At 31.8% G+C, this 19,533-nt stretch overlaps 1 protein-coding gene across 1 annotated transcript in view; it reads right to left on the bottom strand.

The window, feature by feature from the left end:
* LOC148952176 (lachesin-like) overlaps positions 1-19,533 on the bottom strand; it is a 160,469-nt gene that overhangs the window by 77,782 nt on the left and 63,154 nt on the right. The window contains exons 4-5 of the mRNA XM_089088866.1: positions 16,506-16,633; positions 6,695-6,857 (exon numbers count right to left, since the gene is read on the bottom strand). Of these exons, the coding sequence (XP_088944992.1) occupies positions 6,695-6,857; positions 16,506-16,633 (291 nt within the window). The remainder of the gene's footprint in view (positions 1-6,694; positions 6,858-16,505; positions 16,634-19,533) is intronic.

Consider the following 19,533-nt stretch of genomic DNA (forward strand, 5'->3'; position numbering starts at 1 on the left):
AGTTTTTGTTTGTGTGTGTGTGTAAGTTTTTGTGTGTGTGCGAGTTTTTTTGTGTGTGCACATATCAATTCTATTTTACTAAAATAATATAAAATTTTCGTGTGTGTATATGTGTGTAATAAGTTTTTGTGTGTGTGTAAGTTTTTGTGTTTGTTTAAGTTTTTGTGTGTGTTTGTTTTTGTGTGTGTGTATTTTTTTTTTTGTGTGTATAAGTTTTTGTGTGTGTGTAAGTTTCTTGTGTGTATGTAAGTTTTTTGTGTGTGTAAGTTTTTTTTGTGTATGTAAGTTTTTGTGTGTGTAAGTTTTTGTGTGTGTGTAAGTTTTTGTGTGTGTGTGTAAGTTTTTGTGTTTGTGTAAGTTTTTTTTGTGTGTCTGTAAGTTTTTGTCTGTGTGTAAGTTTTTGTGTTTGAGTAAGTTTTGTTTGTGTGTGTTAGTTTTTGTTTGTGTGTTTTTTTGTTGTTGTGTTTTTTTTTCTATATGTGTTTAATAGTTTGTGGTATGGGTGTTTGTGGTATTGTTTTTGTATAGGTTGTGTGTGTGTATGTGGTTGTGTAAGTTGAGATTGTGTGTGTGTAAGTTTTTGTGTGTGTTTATTAAATTTTGTGTGTAAGTGATTGTGTGTGTGTAAGTTTTTTTGTGCGCGTTTAATTGTTTTCGTGTATATGTAAGTTTTTTGTATTTTTTTTATTTTTATGTGTGTAGGTAATTTTTTGTGTGTCTGTAGATTGTGTTTCTGTTTTTGTGTGTGTAAGTTTTTTTGTGTGTGTGTAAGTTTTTGTGCTTTTGTAAGTTTTGTGTGTGTGTATCTTTTTTGTGTTTTTGTAAGTTTTTTGTGTGTGTAAGGTTTTTGTTTTCATGTTATTTTGTGTGTTTATTTTAGTTTTTGTGTGTGTGTAATTTTTTGTGTTTTATTTTTTTCATGTGTGTAAGTTTTTTTTGTGTGTGTGTATTATTTTGTGTGTGTGTAATTGTTGTTTTGTATTTTAGTTTTTTCTGGTGTAAGTTTTTTTTTTGTGTGTCTTTATTTTTTTTTTTGTGTTCTTTTTTTTTTTTGTTTTTTTTTTTTTTTTTGTGTGTGTAAGTTTTTGTATGTGTGTAAGTTTTTGTGTGTGTAAGTTTTTGTGTGTGTGTAAGTTTTTATGTGTGTGTAAGTTTTCGTGTGTGTGTGTAAGTTTTTGTATGTTTGTCAGTTTTTGTGTGTGTGTAAGTTTTTTTTGTGTGTTTTAGTTTTTGTGTGTGTTTAATTTTTTGTTTGTGTTATTTTTTGTGTGTTTGTTAGTTTTTTTGTGTGTGTGTAAGTTTATGTGTGTGTGTGTAAGTTTTTTTGTTTGTTTAAGTTTTTTGTTTTTATGTAATTTTTTTTTTTATGTAGTGTGTGTTTAAGTTTTTGTGTGTGTAAGTTTTTGTGTGTGTGTAAGTTTTTTTGTGCTTGTGTAAGTTTATGTGTGTGTGTTAGTTTTTTGTGTATATGTAAGTTTTTTTTGTGTTTTAGGTTTTTTTGTTTATGTAAGTTTTGTGTGTGTGTAATTTTTTTTTTTTTTTTAATTTTTTTTGTGTGTTTATTTTTTTTTTTGTGTGTAAGTTTTTTTTTTTGTGTGTTTTTTTTTGTGTGTGTGTATGTTTTTGTGTGTGTTTAAGTTTTTTTGTGTGTGTTTTAGTTTTTTTGTGTGTGTAAGTTTTTGCGTGTGTGTAAGTTTTTGTGTGTGTGTAAGTTTTTGTGTGTGTGTAAGCTTTTGTGTGTATGTAAGTTTTTTTTTGTGTGTGTAAGTTTTTGTGTGTGTGTAAGTTTTTTTGTGTGGGTGTAAGTCTTTGTTTGTGTGTAAGTTTGTTTGTGGCTGTAATTTTTTTTTTTTTTTTTATTTTTTTTTTTTTTTGTAAGTTTTTTTGGTTGTGTTTGTTTTTTTGTGTTTGTAAGTTTTTGTGTTTGTTTTTTTTTTTTTTTGTGTGTTTAAGTTTATTTGTGTGTGTGTTAGTTTGTGTGTGTGTGTAAGTTTTTGTGTGTCTGTTAGTTTTTGTGTGTGTGTTTGTTTTTGTGTGTGTAAGTTTTTTTGTGTGTGTAAGTTTTTGTGTGTGTGTGTGTGTAAGCTTTTGTGTGTGTGTGAGTTTTTGAGTGTGTACCCATATCAATTATATTTTCCTAAAATAATAAAAAAAATTCCAGTTCAATTCAGATTTTTCTCAAACAGATGAAATAATATAAAATACAGTTCTAAATTCTTCATAGAAGATGGAAAAGATCAAGTTCTCTTCTGAATTTTACCAAAGAACATAATTCGATTCCAACTTCTCCAGAGAAAATAAAAAGCTTCCACTTCAGTTTTAAGTTCACAAAGACATGAAAAATTTAAAGTTCACTTCTAAATTTTTCCGTAGAAGATAGGAAAAGTTATACTATGATTCTGATTATTTTCCATGAAGATAAAAAGTTTCACTTTAATTCTAAATTTTCTTAAATTCAATTCCGAACTTTCTCAAAGAGATGAAAAAATATAAAGTTCTGTTCCAAATATTTTCCAGGAAGAAGAAAAGTTCAACTTCGATTCTGAACTTTCTTAATGAAAATGCAATAAGTTATTGATCAAGTCTATTTTCCCAAAATAATATAAAAAGTTTCCACTTCAGTTCAGATTTTTCTCAAAGAAATGAAAAAATTTAAAATACTGTTCCAAATTTTTCATAGATGATAGAAAAGTTCAAGTTCTCTTCTGAATTTTACAAAAGAACACAATTCAATTCTAATTTCTCCAGAGAAAATAAAAAGCTTCCACAGATCATTTTCCATGAAGATAAAAAGTTTCACTTTAATTCTAAATTTTCTTAAATTCAATTCCGTCCTTTCTCAAAGAGATGAAAAAATTTAAAGTTCCGTTCCAAATATTTTCCCGGAAGAAGAAAAGTTCAACTTCGATTCTGAATTTTCTCAATGAAAATGAAATAAGTTATTGATCAATTCTATTTTCCTAAAATAATATAAAATTTTACACTTCAATTCAGATTTTTCTCAAAGAGATGAAAAAATTTAAAATACAGTTCCAAATTTTTCTTACAAGATAGAAAAGTTCAAGTTCTCATCTGAATTTTACCAAAGAACATAATTCAATTCTAATTTCTCCAGAGAAAATAAAAAGCTTCCACTTCAGTTTTAAGTTGACCAAGACATAAAAAATTTAAAGTTCAGTTCTAAATTTTCCCGTAGAAGACAGGAAAAGTTATACTATGATTGTGATTATTTTCCGTGAAGATGAAAAGTTTCACTTTAATTCTAAATTTTCTTAAATTCAGTTCCGACTTTTCACATAGAGATGAAAAAATTTAAAGTTCTGTTCCAAATTTTTCATTGAAGATAGGAAAAGTTATACTTTGATCGTGAATATTCAAGTTCTCTTCTGAATTTTACCAATGAACATAATTCAATTCTAATTTCTCCAGAGAAAATAAAAAGCTTCCACTTCAGTTTTAAGTTCACCAAGACATAAAAAATTTAAAGTTCATTTCTAAATTTTTCCGTAGAAGATAAGAAAAGTTATACTATGATTGTGATTATTTTCTATGAAGATAAAAGGTTTCACTTTAATTCTAATTTTTCTTAAATTCAATTCCGACTTTTCTCAATGAGATGAAAAAATTTAAAGTTCTGTTCCAAATATTTTCCCGGAAGAAGAAAAGTTCAACTTCGATTCTGAATTTTCTCAATGAAAATGAAATAATTTATTGATCAATTCTATTTTCCCAAAATAATATAAAAAGTTTCCACTTCAGTTCAGACTTTTCTCAAAAAGATGGAAAAATTTTAAATACTGATCCAAATTTTTCATAGAAGATAGAAAAGTTCAAGTTCTCTTCTGAATTTTACCAACGAACAAAATTCAATTCTAATTTCTCAAGAGAAAATAAAAAGCTTCCATAGATTATTTTCCATGAAGATAAAAAAATTTCCATAGAAGATAGGAAAAGCTATACTATGATTGTGATTATTTTCTATGAAGATAAAAAGTTTCACTTCAATTTTAAATTTTCTCAAAGAAGTGAAGAAAAGTTCAACTTCGATTCTGAATTTTCGCAATGAAAATGAAATAAGTTATTGATCAATTTAATTTCCCCAAAATAATATAAAAATTTTCCACTTCAGTTCAGATTTTTCTCAAATAGATGAAAAAATTTTAAATACAGTTCCAAATTTTTTCATAGAAGATAGAAAAGTTCAAGTTCTCTTCTGAATTTTACCAAAGAACATAATTCAATTCTAATATCTCCAGAGAAAATAAAAAGCTTCCACGTCAGTTTTAAGTTCACCAAGACATAAAAAATTTAAAGTTCAGTTCTAAATTTTTCCATAGAAGATAAGAAAATTTATACTATGATTTTGATTATTTTCAAGAAGATAAAAAGTGTCACTTTAATTCTAAATTTTCATAAATTCAAGTCTGACCTTTCTCAAAGAGATGACAAAATTTAAAGTTCTAGTCCAAATGTTTTTCCGGGAGAAGAAAAGTTAAATTTCGATTCTGAATTTTCTCAATGAAAATTAAATAAGTTATTGATCAATTCTATTTTTTTAAAATAATATAAAATTTTCCACTTCAATTCAGATTTTTCTCAAAGAGATGAATAATACAGTTCCAAATTTGTTCATAGAAGATAGAAAAGTTCAAGTTCTCTTCTGAATCTTACCAAAGAACATAATTCAATTCTAATTTCTCCAGAGAAAATAAAAAGCTTCCACGTCAGTTTTAAGTTCACCAAGACATACAAAATTTAAAATTCAGTTCTAAATTTTTCCATAGAAGATAAGAAATGTTATACTATGATTTTGATTATTTTCATGAAGATAAAAAGTTTCACTTTAATTCTAAATTTTCTTAAATTCAATTCCGACCTTTCTCAAAGAGATGAAAAAATTTAAAGTTATGTTCCAAATATTTGTCCGGAAGAAGAAAAGTTCAATTTCGATTCTGAATTTTCTCAATGAAAATGAAATAAGTTATTGATCAATTCTATTTTCCTAAAATAATATAAAATTTTCCACTTCAATTCAGATTTTTCTCAAAGAGATGAATAATACAGTTCCAAATTTTTTCATAGAAGATAAAAAAGTTCAAGTTCTCTTCTGAATTTTACCAAAGAACATAATTCAATTCTAATTTCTCCAGAGAAAATAAAAAGCTTACACGTCAGTTTTAAGTTCACCAAGACATAAAAAATTTTAAGTTCAGTTCTAAATTTTTCCATATAAGATAGGAAAAGTTATACTATGATTTTTATTATTTTCAATAAGATAAAAAGTTTCACTTTATTTCAAAATTTTCATAAGTTCAGTTCCAACCTATCTCGAAGAGATTAAACATTTAAAAGTTCTGGTCCAAATATTTTTTCGGGAGAAGAAAAGTTAATTTTCGATTCTGAATTTTCTCAATGAAAATGAAAAAAGTTATTGATCAATTCTATTTTCCTAAAATAATATAAAATTTTCCACTATTAGTGTGTGTGTGTGTGTGTGTGTGTGTGTGTGTGTGTGTGTGTGTGTGTGTGTGTGTGTGTGTGTGTGTGTGTGTGTGTGTGTGTGTGTGTGTGTGTGTGTGTGTGTGTGTGTGTGTGTGTGTGTGTGTGTGTGTGTGTGTGTGTGTGTGTGTGTGTGTGTGTGTGTGTGTGTGTGTGTGTGTGTGTGTGTGTGTGTGTGTGTGTGTGTGTGTGTGTGTGTGTGTGTGTGTGTGTGTGTGTGTGTGTGTGTGTGTGTGTGTGTGTGTGTGTGTGTGTGTGTGTGTGTGTGTGTGTGTGTGTGTGTGTGTGTGTGTGTGTGTGTGTGTGTGTGTGTGTGTGTGTGTGTGTGTGTGTGTGTGTGTGTGTGTGTGTGTGTGTGTGTGTGTGTGTGTGTGTGTGTGTGTGTGTGTGTGTGTGTGTGTGTGTGTGTGTGTGTGTGTGTGTGTGTGTGTGTGTGTGTGTGTGTGTGTGTGTGTGTGTGTGTGTGTATGTGTGTGTGTGTGAAAAATCATGGTCCAAATTCTGTGTGACAAGATCATAGATTGTCTTACGAGCTAGCGCCACTTAAGAACCGGCCCCAAGAACAGGCTGCTACTTTTGCCCATTCTAAGATCTGTCGCTGTCTTTTGGAGGGGAGATGGCTTGTATCCGAAAATCCATTTCTTAAGTTCTAGCGTTTTTAATTTCCCTGACAGTCACTTCTGATTAAAATGGGGAAGATTCTTTGGCCTGTGTAAATGATAATTCAAACTCGATAACCTTCTTTTTAAGGAAATAAACTAGCGACCTTAAAACATAAGGAAATTGAAATTTGTCCAGTTATGAGGCCCAATTAACCACAATCTCCTTTTGCTAACATTTAACTTCTTTTTAATAAGTAAATGGACTAAGTTTTTCCAGCAAAAACTTTCGCAAAAAGGATCAGGGAGGGGATGAAAGGGACACACAACAGCCCACAGCAAGCAATAAATGAGTAGTGTTTTAACATGGTAGTCAAGAAAGAGTTCAGTCCTTAAAGATGGACATGAATTACTTTAGCCTCCCGCCTTGTTACTTCTGACATAACTTTTTTCAATAGCATGGTGCTTGGTATGGTTGCAAGATCAAGCTCTTGAGCTATTTCCCTCGACCACTTGGTGGTAGCAAGCCATTTATACCATTCAGGGCTGATGGCTATTGTTAATGAAGACATTATATTACAAATGTGGAGGCTTACCGTCTAAAACGTGCACCATCACATAAGGAGCCGTAAATCCTTCTGGTCGACAATGGTATTTTCCTGCTTTTTCTGGAGTTGCTCTAGCTACAAAAAGTGAGCTTACTACTGGATTTCCACTGGTAGTAGTAATCACGTAATCTTTCAATCCCAACGTTATATTCTAGAAAAAGAAGTAGTTTCGTGACTTCGAAATGTAAGAACTTGTTCAAAGCTCTAAATGAGACCAATGGGAATAACAATGCAGTAGAAACTTAATTGACCCATTCATTTTTTTTTTTTTTTTCAGAATAGCTTTTCCAAAAAGTTAGTTTATTGAGATATATTGAAATATTGCTAGAGGCACGGAAAAATAGTAGATTTTCTCACGAAAATGTGTAGCGAAAAATAATAATTAAGCTTAGGCCTACAAATTTAGGAATTTTTAGGTCTTCAAGGTAAGAAATATTGATTAGCAGTTAGTAAAACATAAACCAAAATTTACAAATAAAAAAATGGTACAAAATTTATGTTTGATAATAATACAAAAGTTTTTAAGTATATGAAGCCATATTTGCTTCTTAGGTCTTTCATTTCACCAGATACCGGAAAATTTCAGGTGCCAGATCCCTGGTTAAATTAGCCGGGTGCCCAATAAACCGTAAACTAGCGGAAAAGAACTTTGGTAGAAACCCTACTGTGTGTCTCAGAGCCCCACTTTTTTGGCCACTCACAGGGTACTTCTGCCAAGCCATGCCTCTTACGCCACACGTACCACTCTTTTGCAACACCAAACTTCTTTGAGCCACACGGGTTACGCTTCCTCTACATCGATATTTCCAAGAATTTTTGTATTTTTTTTCCTGGTGCAATATAAACCGTATATTTTTGAGCAAGAATTTTAGCAGAGACTCAAGCCTAAATTCGTGAATCAAACAAAAAACTACTCTTTGTTCCCCTAAACAATTTTTCCAGCAAAAACTCTAGGTGGGGGTTCGATTCAACCCGGGGCTGCCCATTCTATGCTACCTGATGTACTTCTCAGCGCACCACTTCTATTGTCACGTATGGAACCCTCCCACCAAGCTACGCCTCTCCATGCCCGATAAACCACTCTTTCGTGATTCCACATTTCTTTAACTCTCACACAGTGAAGTTCTGTCGGACCAACATTTCCAAGACTTCTGTTTTTTGTTTTTCTAAGACTGCTTTTCCATGCTGTTTTAGCCAAAAAAAAAGTCTGAGCCTTTGGCAATCCTACTTTTCACCTCTTCCCTAGTATTACATTCCCACCTTTCTTATTAATGGTACTGGCTAGACATGCGAAGTTATCCAGTTAGTCATTTTTTTCTCTCGCTCTAACATCTCCTCTTCCTCCTTATTACTTCCTAATTCAATCGACTCTGCTCTATAACAAAATTTGTTTATTCCAAGATTAGGAAGTTTCAAGCCGTTTCGAAGGGAATTAATTATTTATTCTCTTGCGTCATGAATAAACAGAAGCGATTTTTTTTTTCAAAGTGTATGCATGGAGATCCTCGGGGCCCAGTCAATTGACCTAATATTTCAAGCCGATCAGAAAAAATAATTCTTGGAACTTTTTGTGCGTCACGAATCGATACAACCAAATTTTGGTCATAACATCTCGTCTTTGTTGAGGTCTTTTGTCCTGCTCAACATACCTCGCAAGTTTCAAGCCAGTCAAAACACTTGCATATTAGCCCATGAGAATTGATAGCATCAAAGTTTGTGCTCAAATTTCTTCCATATTCATTGAGGCTTTCTTTGTCCATTTTATATGCTTTTGTGTGTTTCAAGCCCATTAGAGGTAAAATTTTGCTGCTACTTTTGGACGTGAAGAATCAGTGCAACTAATATTTCTAAACCCTTTGTTTTCAACGATGTTCTCCTAACCCTGTCTGTACACACTGTTTGTTTGAAGCTGATTCGAGAAAAAAAGTGACTTTTCGAGACGAATTGATGCACAACTTTTCATGTTCATTGAGTTCTTTTTGGTGTAGTCTATATGCTCCATAATCTTAAACCGACCAGAGAAAACAGAAATTTTGTCTTTTTTTGGACGTTAAGAATAAGTATAATCGAACTTGGCATAAAAAAAGTTTTGTCGAAGAAAAGTAAAGAGCCATAGTAAACTTAAGATTAGCAGAAATAACTTCCTATGATAATACAATTCAGCAGTTCAAGTGGTAACTAATAAATTGTAATCGTATATTTTAATTCTTAAGTTTAAGACGTTAAAACTGCAGAAATATTCATTTTATAAACCAATAAAAAACTTTGGTAATAAAGAAAATGGAAATTAATTAAAAAGCTTTGCATAAAAAGTGGTTTTTCAAAGAAAAGTAAAGGCCCAAATTAAACTGAAAATTAGCAATAGTAAGTTCCTATAATAATACAATTCAACAGTTCAATGAGTAACTAATAAATTATAATCACATATTTCAATCCTTAAGTCTAAGACGTGAAAAACTGTAGAAATATTCATTTTATAAACCAATAAAAACTTTGCATAAAAAGAAGTTTGTCAAAGAAAAGTAATATTTCTTTCATTATGTTTCCAAATTAGATATTTTTCTAATTTGGTTCCCAAGTGTTTTTTAAATTTATTTATTTACAGTGATGATGTACACAATTATCCTACTCGACATTCTATAGATATACGGACACCTCAGGTTGCTAGTACTAGATCGCTATTTTCAATACGTCATGTGGGGCCAGTTGTCTGGAATAATTTGCCTGTTTCTTTAAAAAGGTTAGCGAATTTATGTGAGTTCCGTTGAGACCTTAAAACCCTTTGTCTCCATAGATATGATTTTGTTTAAAGGGTGGTATGGTTGAGTCACTCTCAGGTTTGCCCGGGACCCCTTTTTTCCCATATATTTCCTATATATATATATTTTTTTATCATTTATTTATTATTTATGGGATGGCGGAGGGAAATTTTGGAGTATGTGAAGTATTGATAATTGGTTATTGCGACCAGGAGCCGAGTGAGTGTAGGATTTTCAGTTTTTCTTCTTTTCTTTCTTTTTCTTTTTTTCTTATTTTTCTCTTTTTTTTCTCTCTAGTATGTTATTATAGTGTTAATTTTAAGAGGGTAAATACTTCCGAACAAGCGTTAGCTTATGGAAGGTCATTTGTTTTTTTTTTGTGTTGTGTTGTTTTTGGAATAAACCCTTATCTAATCTAATCTAAATGAGCCATTTTAAACTTAAGATTAGTAGAAATAAAGTCCTATGGTAATATAATTCAGGAATTCAACAGGTAACTAATACATTAGAATCGTATATTTTAGTTCTTAAGTCTGAGACGTAATAAACCGTAGAAATGTTCATTTCATAAGCCAATAAAATACTTAGGTAATAAAAACGGACGGAAATTCATTTTTTTAAAACTTTGCATTAATAAGAAGTTTTTCAAGGAAAAGTAAAGAACGCTATTAAACTAAGATTAGCAGAAATAAGTTCCTATGATAATATTATTCAAGAATTCAATAGGTAACTAATGAATTATAACCATATATTGTAATTTTTAAGTCTAAGACGTAAGAAACTTCAGAAATATTCATTTTATAAACCAATAAAAAAACTTAGGTAATAATAACGAACAGAAATTAATTTAAAAATAAACTTGATATAAAAAGAAATTTGTAAAAAAAAAATAAAGAGCCTTATTAAACTTAAGATTAGTAGAAATAAGTCCTTATGGTAAAACAATTCAACAGGCAACTAATAAATTATAATCGTATATTTTAATTATTATGTCTTAGACACGAACAACTGTAGAAACATTCATTTTATAAACCAGCAAAAACCTTTGGCGATAAAATCAAACAGAAATTAATTTCAAAAACTTTGCATAATAATAAGTTTGTCAATGAAAAGTAAAGAGCCACATTAGACTTAAGATTACCATAAATAAGCTCCTATGATAATACGAGCTCGTATAATAAGCTCCTCGTATAATGCAACAATGTAATAGGTAACTAATAAATAATAATCGTATATTTTAGTTCTCAAGTCTAAGACGTGAAAAACTGTAGAAATATTTATTTTATAAACCAATAAATAACTTCGGTAATAAAAGCGAACTGTGACATATTTTTAAAACTTTACATAAAAAGAAGATTGTCAAAGGAAAGCTGAAGATATTAGGAGTTAACTTAAGAATAGGAGAAATAAGTTCCTATGATAACATAATTCAATAGTTACAATTCTTAAGGATAAGACATGAAAGATTGTAAAAATATTCATTTTATAAACCAATTTAAAACATAAATTAGCAATAAAAACGGACTGAAAAACTTTGCATAAGAAAGAAGTTTTTCAAGGAAAAGTAAACAGCCACATATAACTTAAGATTAGCAGAAATTAGTTGCTATGGACATACAATTCAATAGGTGACTAATAAATTATTATAAGTAATTAATAAGTTATAAATTATTTAATGCACTGAACAGGAATTTAATAAAGTCATCATGTGACTAATAAATTGGGGGGAGAAGTCGAGGGGACGAGCTACAGAGGAAAACTTAGTTTCTCTCGCCCCCACTAAAAGTTTCATCATTTTCTTGAAAGGCTTAGATCCTCAGAAAATTCTCATGAGATCCTTGCAATCGTAACAAAATGAAAATGACAAATTAAATGACATCGCTGCGTCATCTGCGTGGAAAAATAATTGATGACAGATTTGCAAACAATCAAATTGCAAGCCCTTGGCAAAAACCAAGCCCTTGTCAAGGTCATATTAAATTAGACAAAAGAAAGGATTTAAAGCCAAATAGGAAGCGGTTTTAACAATGGTCTTGCTATGTCATCTGTCTTAAACAAACGATGACAGATTTGCAAACAATCAAAATACGTGTTCAAAAGAAAAAAAACTATGCCCTTATCATGGTCATATCATTTGAGTTGTAACAGAGGATTCAAATTTATTTATTCTTTTAACAACCTAAGAAAGTTTCATCCTGATGAACAAAGGATGTCCACTGACAAACAATGTTCAATCGACTAAAAAAAGTTTTTTAATAACCCTTGATTCATTAGTGAAGGGTTAGTAAGACTAATATGATGGGAATATATACCTCCTATTGCCCTCATCGGATGAGGAAAGGTATACCCCCCTATGGGCCTCATAGTATAGATTGACTTATCACTACTGTCATGCACGTTTTAAACCGATCAGGAGGAAAACAAAACCGGAAGTGTTTCGTGCGACACAAACCGATGTCATAAAATTTTGTTTTAAATATTTTTTTTTTAGAATCTTTTGTCCCAGTCTATGTGCTATGTGTGTTTCAAGCCGATCGGAGATAAAAGTAAAAATTTCGGAGTTTCCTGCCATCAAGATTTCATATGACCGAATTTAGATCCCTTTGTATATAAATGAATACAGCCTAGTATTTTTTTTTCATTTGGTTCCCCAATTTTGAGGGAACCGAATTTTAAACCCGTAAAAATATAGACTGGGCCGCAATGACTCAAGAAATTCAAAAGCGGGACAACGAAACACTGTTGGTTGGATAATTTATTGGAACTGTGATAGACTAGGATAGTATGCGAAGGTGACTGTTCCCACAAAACCAATATTTTGCATTTTTAGGAAATAATTTATAGCAAAAACTACAATGTATGTTTCATTTGTCTTGATTGCGACTTAAACGCTTTGTATTGTTGCAGAATGGAAGGCTTGAAATATCGGTCGTGTATCTGATTCTTTATGATTTATACCACTTTTTTAAAACACATTTAAACCATTCCTCATACAGAAAGCAGCCCATTTCCTTTTTTCGAAATCTTTGAAACATTATAGTTCCGAGCTTCTTTTTTTTCTTATCAAGCTCTCCAATACTGGCTTAAGGAACTGAATTTTTTCCTGGAGTTTTAAAGCGTTAATTAAATGAAAAATCAAGTGTTTTCAACCGAAAGCAACGAGCAACGTTAAAACTTAAAAAAAGCAGAAAGTATTATGTAGCCTATATGAGGTGGTTGCCCCCTCCTCAATACCGTACTCTTCACGCTGAAGTTTTTTAGTAATTATAAATTTACTTCTTATTATTCTAATTAAAGGACCCTTGTGTTTCAGGAGATGCTTTTAAACAGTTGGGACAAAATTCAAACTTTAGCGTAAAGATTGTAGTACTGAGATTGGGTAGATCCTTCTCATACACTTAATAATTTATGTTATTCTTAAGTTTTAAAGTTGTTCCTTACTTTCAGTTGAAAAAACTTGTTTTCTTTATTCAATTTCTGATCGTTTTTCAGGTACAGGATATGGAGCCTTTGTGGCTCCAATGACACTTCCAAATAACAAACACTATACGTAAACAATGGGTAAATTTTGTAAATTAAAGACCTCTCCGAAGGGGCTGTGGGGGGGGGGGGTCATATTATCCTCAAAGGCATAGTTATTGGGCCTTTCAACTATGATAAACAAAATGGCAATCTAAAGATTTTGATGGGCCAATTTTTGGGAAAAGGGGTGTGGGAGGCGGGCTATTTGCCCTCCAATCTTTTTGGTCACTTAAGAAGGGAACTATAACTTTTAATTTTTGTTTTAATAAGGCTTCTCCCGATACTATCGGATCATTGGTGCGATACATTCACCCATGGGGAAAACGAAAAAAGCCAAAAAATCACGCTTCTGTGATCTTTCTTCTGGCAAAAATACAATATTTCATATTCAGAAGCTTCAAACCTTTCAGTATGGCTCTCTGATACACTGAATCTAATGGTGGGATCTTTGACTTTTAGGGTGTGTTTCACCCTTTCAAAAACCAGTCAACCTTTCTCAGGCTCATACCCTTTGATATGAATCAGCTAACTAACGAATCTCTTATATTTTGAAACAGCATAATAAGCTAATTATTTTGAATGCTTTGGATATCTATCAAACAGTTCGTGGTACTGTAACTGTAAGTAAGGAGCGACCCGGCTCAATGCTAACCGAAACTCTAGAAAACGGGTTTTGAATACCAATAGATACATCAAAAGAATCATATTTCATTGCTGATTTCAAATATATAACTTTAATCAAGTTTAGTCCTACCCATCAAAAGGTACGTGCCTGAGAAAATTTGGCTGATTTTCGAAAAAAGGAGAAAAGACCCCCTAAAATTTAAAGAATCTTGATGAACATCACACCACCAGATTCAGCGTATCATAGAACCTTACTGTAGAGGTTTCAAGCTCCTATCTACAAAAATATGGAATTTTGCCTTTTTTGCCAGCATCAGGATAACGGATGCGTGTTTTTTTTTTTTTTTTTTTTTTTTTTTTTTTTTTTTTTCCAGGGATGATCGTATCGACCCAGTGGTCCTAAAATGTTGTGGGAGGACTCATTGGATCGGAAATTAAAAGTTCTAGTGCCCTTTTTAAGTGACAGGAAAAAATGGAAGGCAACTAGGCCCCCTCCCACGCCAATTTTGTTCCCAAAGTCGCCTGATCAAAATTTTGAGATAGCCATTTTGTTCAGCATGGTTGAAAATATGATAAATATGTCCTTTAGGATGACTTGATCCCCCGAAGTCCCCGGGGGAGGACTGAAAGTTATAAACTTTGCCCAATGTTAACATGGTTAACATATAGTATTGATTATTAGGAAGTATACAGACATTTTCAGGGGGGATTTTTTCTGGTAGTCGCGGGATGGCTGGGTTGGGGGTAATGTGGGCGGATCTTTCCATGATGGAAGTTTCCATGGGGGAAGGGACATTGCTATGAAGGGGGCGCCGGATTTCCCAGCATTATTTAAAAAAAAGATCAGAAATTATATAAAAAAAAAGTTTTCCAACTGAAAATAAGGAGTAACATCAAAACTTAAAACGAACAGAAAATATTACGTGTATGATTGGGTTCACCCCCTAGTAAGTACCTCGCTCTTTAAGCCAAAGATTTTTTAGTACTTTCATAAGAGCTGTTTATTCTAACTAACGGCCTTTGTGATTAAGGGGTCATTTTTAAAGAATTGGAATAAAATTCGAACTTTAGCTTAAAGAGCGATGTATTGACTAGTGGGCGAGCCCCCTAATATACGTATTAAAAATATATGAATATAGAAGTACGTTACGTAAGTTAATTCGTAAGTTACGTATATTTATTACTAACAAAAACGTTCGTAAATAAAATTAAACAAGTTTCGAGAAAGCCATTTAACCAAATAAAAGTAAAATTAATATGCATTTTTTTTTTAGTTATTCATTTACGGTGAGCCAAAATCAAAACATGCATTAATTCAAAAACGTTCAAAAATTAAATAAAAAAAACAATTTTTTTTAACTGAAAGTAAGGAACGACGTTAAAACTTAAAACGAACAGAAATTATTCCGTATTATGAAAGGGGCTGTCCCCTCCTCAACGTCTCGCTCTTTACGCTAAAGTTTGACTTTCTCACAATTCTATTTTTTTTAAACAATAAAAAACTTTAGCGTAAAGAACGAGGCGTTGAGGAGGGGATTAATGAGTCTTCTATATTTTGCAACAGTATAATAAACTAATTATTTTAAATGCTTTTGATATCTATTTATATCAAGATTCCGTTTTTTTAGAGTTACTATTGAGCCGCGTCGCTCCTTACTCACAGTTTTTTTCTACGAACTGTTTAATTCGAATGGTATTTTTTGATACTGCTCTTTTAACAAGCATTCAGAAAATGTATTTATGGGTTGGATCAGTATTGAACAGAATTTTCAGTCATGATGGTTTTAGGCTAATTTTAACCTATTAGCCAAACTCGATATTCTACCAATGTATTTGACAATGTGCCCTTGTCTGTTTGTATATTGTGCCAATGAAGACTTAACGTAGGCTGCACCCTAGTAGATTTATAAAGACTAACGATGTTTTAGCCTGAAAAGACAGTGTTGCGGACTGTGGTACTAGGTACTTCCCTTATACTTCCTAAGGACTCTCTCTGTAGTGGATATTACTTAGGATACACCATGAATATTTGTGTATAATGTCCCATCAAGTTGCAGCCTAAGTTGTAATTGGGCTTGATATCTACGTCACCAAGAAAAAATTGGTAGCTACAAGCGTTGTTTTTACCAGCTGATAATCTAAACTTTTTTTCAAATTGATAATTTTTTTTAATATTTACAAACTAGAGTATTGTGCCGAGATATATTTGTATAAATATTCGTATGCACGTGGACATTTGTATAGATTTACGTATAAATTTAATTGGGTTTGCATATAATATTCAATCAATAAAGTTTGGTAAATTCTTTTTAATTTTTTCAGACCTTCTACGACCTCTTGATTTGTGGAATCATATATGGGTCCAATGTGACCACATGGTCACACGAGTCCATGATCGGTCAATGGGTCCATGATGTGGGTCCATTCTGAGGGTCAAAAGTTACAGGTTAAGAAATGATAAACTAGATAAATGAAACTTCCTTGAGTCTACTAAAGTCCAAATTTGGGTCAAGAAGGTATTTTCAACTTCTAAGCTACAAGACTAATTTTACCAACTTGTATGGCTTGGAAGGTACGATGTAAGAGACAGTTTCACTTTCATTCTATCTTCTCATTGGGTCTAAAAATGATCAAAACCTCAGCAAAAGAGAATTCTAATTTTATCGCAATATCACTAGATTTTTTTACACTCCTTTGGAATCCTTTTTGGTCAACACAGTCTTTTGGTAGCATTTTACTTAAAATTCAGGGTTTAACTTTTTAAATGTTTTTTTTTCTCCCACGGAAAAAATTCTAAGCAATATAGTAGTACGACGCGTTCCTACGCTAGCTACAAAACACCGCCCGCTGGAGGCTTTGTTTTCCTAAGATTTTATTAGAAAGAATCTACTCACTTTTTCTTCGGCTGTCCATAGTACATTACTTGGTGGCATATCGCCCCAATGAACTAGACAAGTTATATTGAAAGGTGATCCTCTATGGACATGCAACTCCTTTCCGCTTGTTATGTTTGCTGTAGGATCTAAAATGAAAACAAATATTTGAGTTTCTTAAGTCAGCCTCTATTGCCCAAATGATTTCCTTCCAAAACAAACATTAGGAGTGCATTTAAGAAAATAGAGCTGTGTTAGGAATCTTTTTATTGCGGTTACTAATTTTCTAATATTATTTTACTTTTAATTTATTGATGAAAATTGGTTCAATAGGAAAAAAAATTTCAAATTCCTCGTTTTTGAAAAAGTTTAATCCCAGCATTAGCTGAAAGAAAATCCTGTAGTAAGGCAAATTTCGAAGAAAAGAGACCACAAAAACATAGTAGCCTACAGTTAGAAATTCTTCCTATTTTAATAAGCTGATTAAATACCACAAAAAGGTTTTCTACGAAAAGTACAGTACGAAGTACAAGGAGAAACTTCCTGATTTAGTATGTCAACCTTAAAACAAACTAATTTAACAATCGATGAAGAAATTAACACCTAAACCAAACTGAATATACTATGAAAATGAAGCCATTTAAAACAAAAAGAAATTAGACTTTTTGTACCAAGTCCCAATGTAGTATTAGAACAACTTTGACAGCTAGATCGGTCCAAAATTCTGTATGATAATAGGGTTCGTAGTTCACACGCTTACAACATATTTACAATTAGCCATGTCTTGATGTAAATACATTCTAAGGTCACACTGGCTATACATAACAAATGAAACTCAGAGAGGAAAGAAAATAACAAAATGAAAAATTAAATCAAAAAAGGTAAAAAAAACGAGGATTTTGTCAGCCAGTGCCGAACCATGAAGAAGAAGAAATAAGCAAATATTTTGACAAGGACCTCCGCCGAGTCGTCCTCAGTGCTTAACAAACGCTAAACAAAAGTGTTCTCGGCGGAGGTCCTTGTCAAAATATTTGCTTATTTCTTCTCCTTCATGGTTCGCCACTGGCTGACAAAATCTACGTTTTTTCACCTTTTTTGATTTTATTTTTTATTTTGCTATTTTCTTTCCTCTCTGAGTTTCATTTGTCTTTTCTTTCCTCTCTGAGTTTCATTTGTCATGTATAGCCAGTGTGGTCTTAGAATGTATTTACGTCAAGCTTATGGGAAGCATTGGAGCAATATTGTTTCATATTTTTTAAATTGTGTTAAAAAATTTACAAATCTTATTTTTTAGTTCAAATTTTTAGAAACTTGCAAAAGACATCGAATTCTTCCACCTTCTTTACGTTTCAACCTACATTTAGGCACGCAATCTGAAGGCCCGTTTGTTTAGAGAATGGGTTTTAAAACTTTAACACATATCTTAAAATTTAATAAAATATTAAATTTCAAATCTTTATTATATCAGATTTTGTCCCCTCAAGATTTTCACAAAATTTTTACAAATCTCACATAGGTCTTTCCGACACATATTTCATTTAGCAAAAACTCGTGCTATTTTTAGCTCTCATGGTGAAGTCGAAAATCCAGACCTACTCAGAGGTGAAGTTGTAAAGAGTATTCTTGATTATAGGCCATCTTTGTTGCTTTTAACTCAATGAAAGGAAGAAATTAAAACCCTCCGAGACTTGAAAAAAAACAGAAACACAGTGATTGCGAGAGCGGACAAGGAAAACACAGTTGTAATTATGAATTCTGCAGATTATGAAATAAAAGTTAACACCCTTTTAATTGATAAAATACTTACGAAGAAATAAAAATTGATCCAACGGACAAATACACACAACAGTTGAGTAAAGAACTAGGAATTTTGAAAGACAGTAGACTGATTACCCCTCAAATGTACAGAAAACTTTACTCCAAAGGTTGTTCAATCCCAAAGTTTTATGGTCTGCCTAAAATCCATAAGAAAGATATTCCGTTACGTCCTTTTGTAGCATGTTATAGTTCTCCAGCTAAGGGTATAGGAAGTTTCTTAGCCACCATTTTTTAAGCCCTTTTTAAGCACACAGAAATCCTATATAAAAAATTCCTTAGATCTTGTTGAAAAGTTAAAAAATCAAAGTACAACAGAAAAAAATATCTTATCTAGTTTTGATGCAGTTGCTATGTACACTTCATGCGATGTCCCTAAATGTGAGCAGGCCTTACTAAGCAAATTAGAGGAAAATTCAGCTTGGTCAGATTACAAAACTTTGGAAATTGATACAATAATGACCCTTGTTCGTCTTTGCAACAAGTTCTCTTTGTATTTTAAATTCCGAAAAAAAAATTTCCTTCAAATCATGGGCCTATCCATGGGCACTGTCTTGTCTCCTTATTTGGCAAATTTTTACATGGATTTCATAGAACAGTCTGCTTTGAATAGTTTCCACTTAAAACACTCTATCTGGTTTCATTTCGTTGATAATATCCTTTCTGTTTGGGAGCATGGACAAAACTCTCTAAGAAATTTTTTGGCACATTTGAACTGTTTTGATTCGAATCTCCAGTTCACAATGGAACTCGAAGATTCAGGTAAGCTGCCTTTCTTGGATGTTTTGATTATAAAAACTGCTCCTATCCTTGAATTTTCTATATACAGAAAGCCGACCCATAATGATCGATATCTACATTTCTCTTCACATCATCCTCCTTCTGTGAAAAGAGGGGTAACAATCTCTTTAGTAGACAGAGTTTAAAAAATCTTTTCTCGTAATCATATAAATTCTGAATTAAACTATGTCAAGGATATTCTATTCTGTAATGGTTACCCAATAAAACTTATTGAAAATATCATAAATAGACGATTAAAAAAGATAAAACAAGAAAATAGGGATCCCGTCCCCCTTGATTCATAGCTACCCCGGCAATTGAGAAAAAAACTTTCATCACTTTACCACACATCCCGAAACTTGGCGATAAACTTGGAAGAAAAAAAAACACAATCTCTCTGTTTCTTTCAAAACTGAACAAAAAGTTGAACATTTTTTTAACTCAGGAAAGGATC

Source organism: Artemia sp. Qi Xiang Cuo, chromosome 5, assembly GCF_049724085.1.
Source record: "Artemia sp. Qi Xiang Cuo chromosome 5, ASM4972408v1, whole genome shotgun sequence".
Lineage (NCBI taxonomy): Eukaryota > Metazoa > Arthropoda > Branchiopoda > Anostraca > Artemiidae > Artemia > Artemia sp. Qi Xiang Cuo.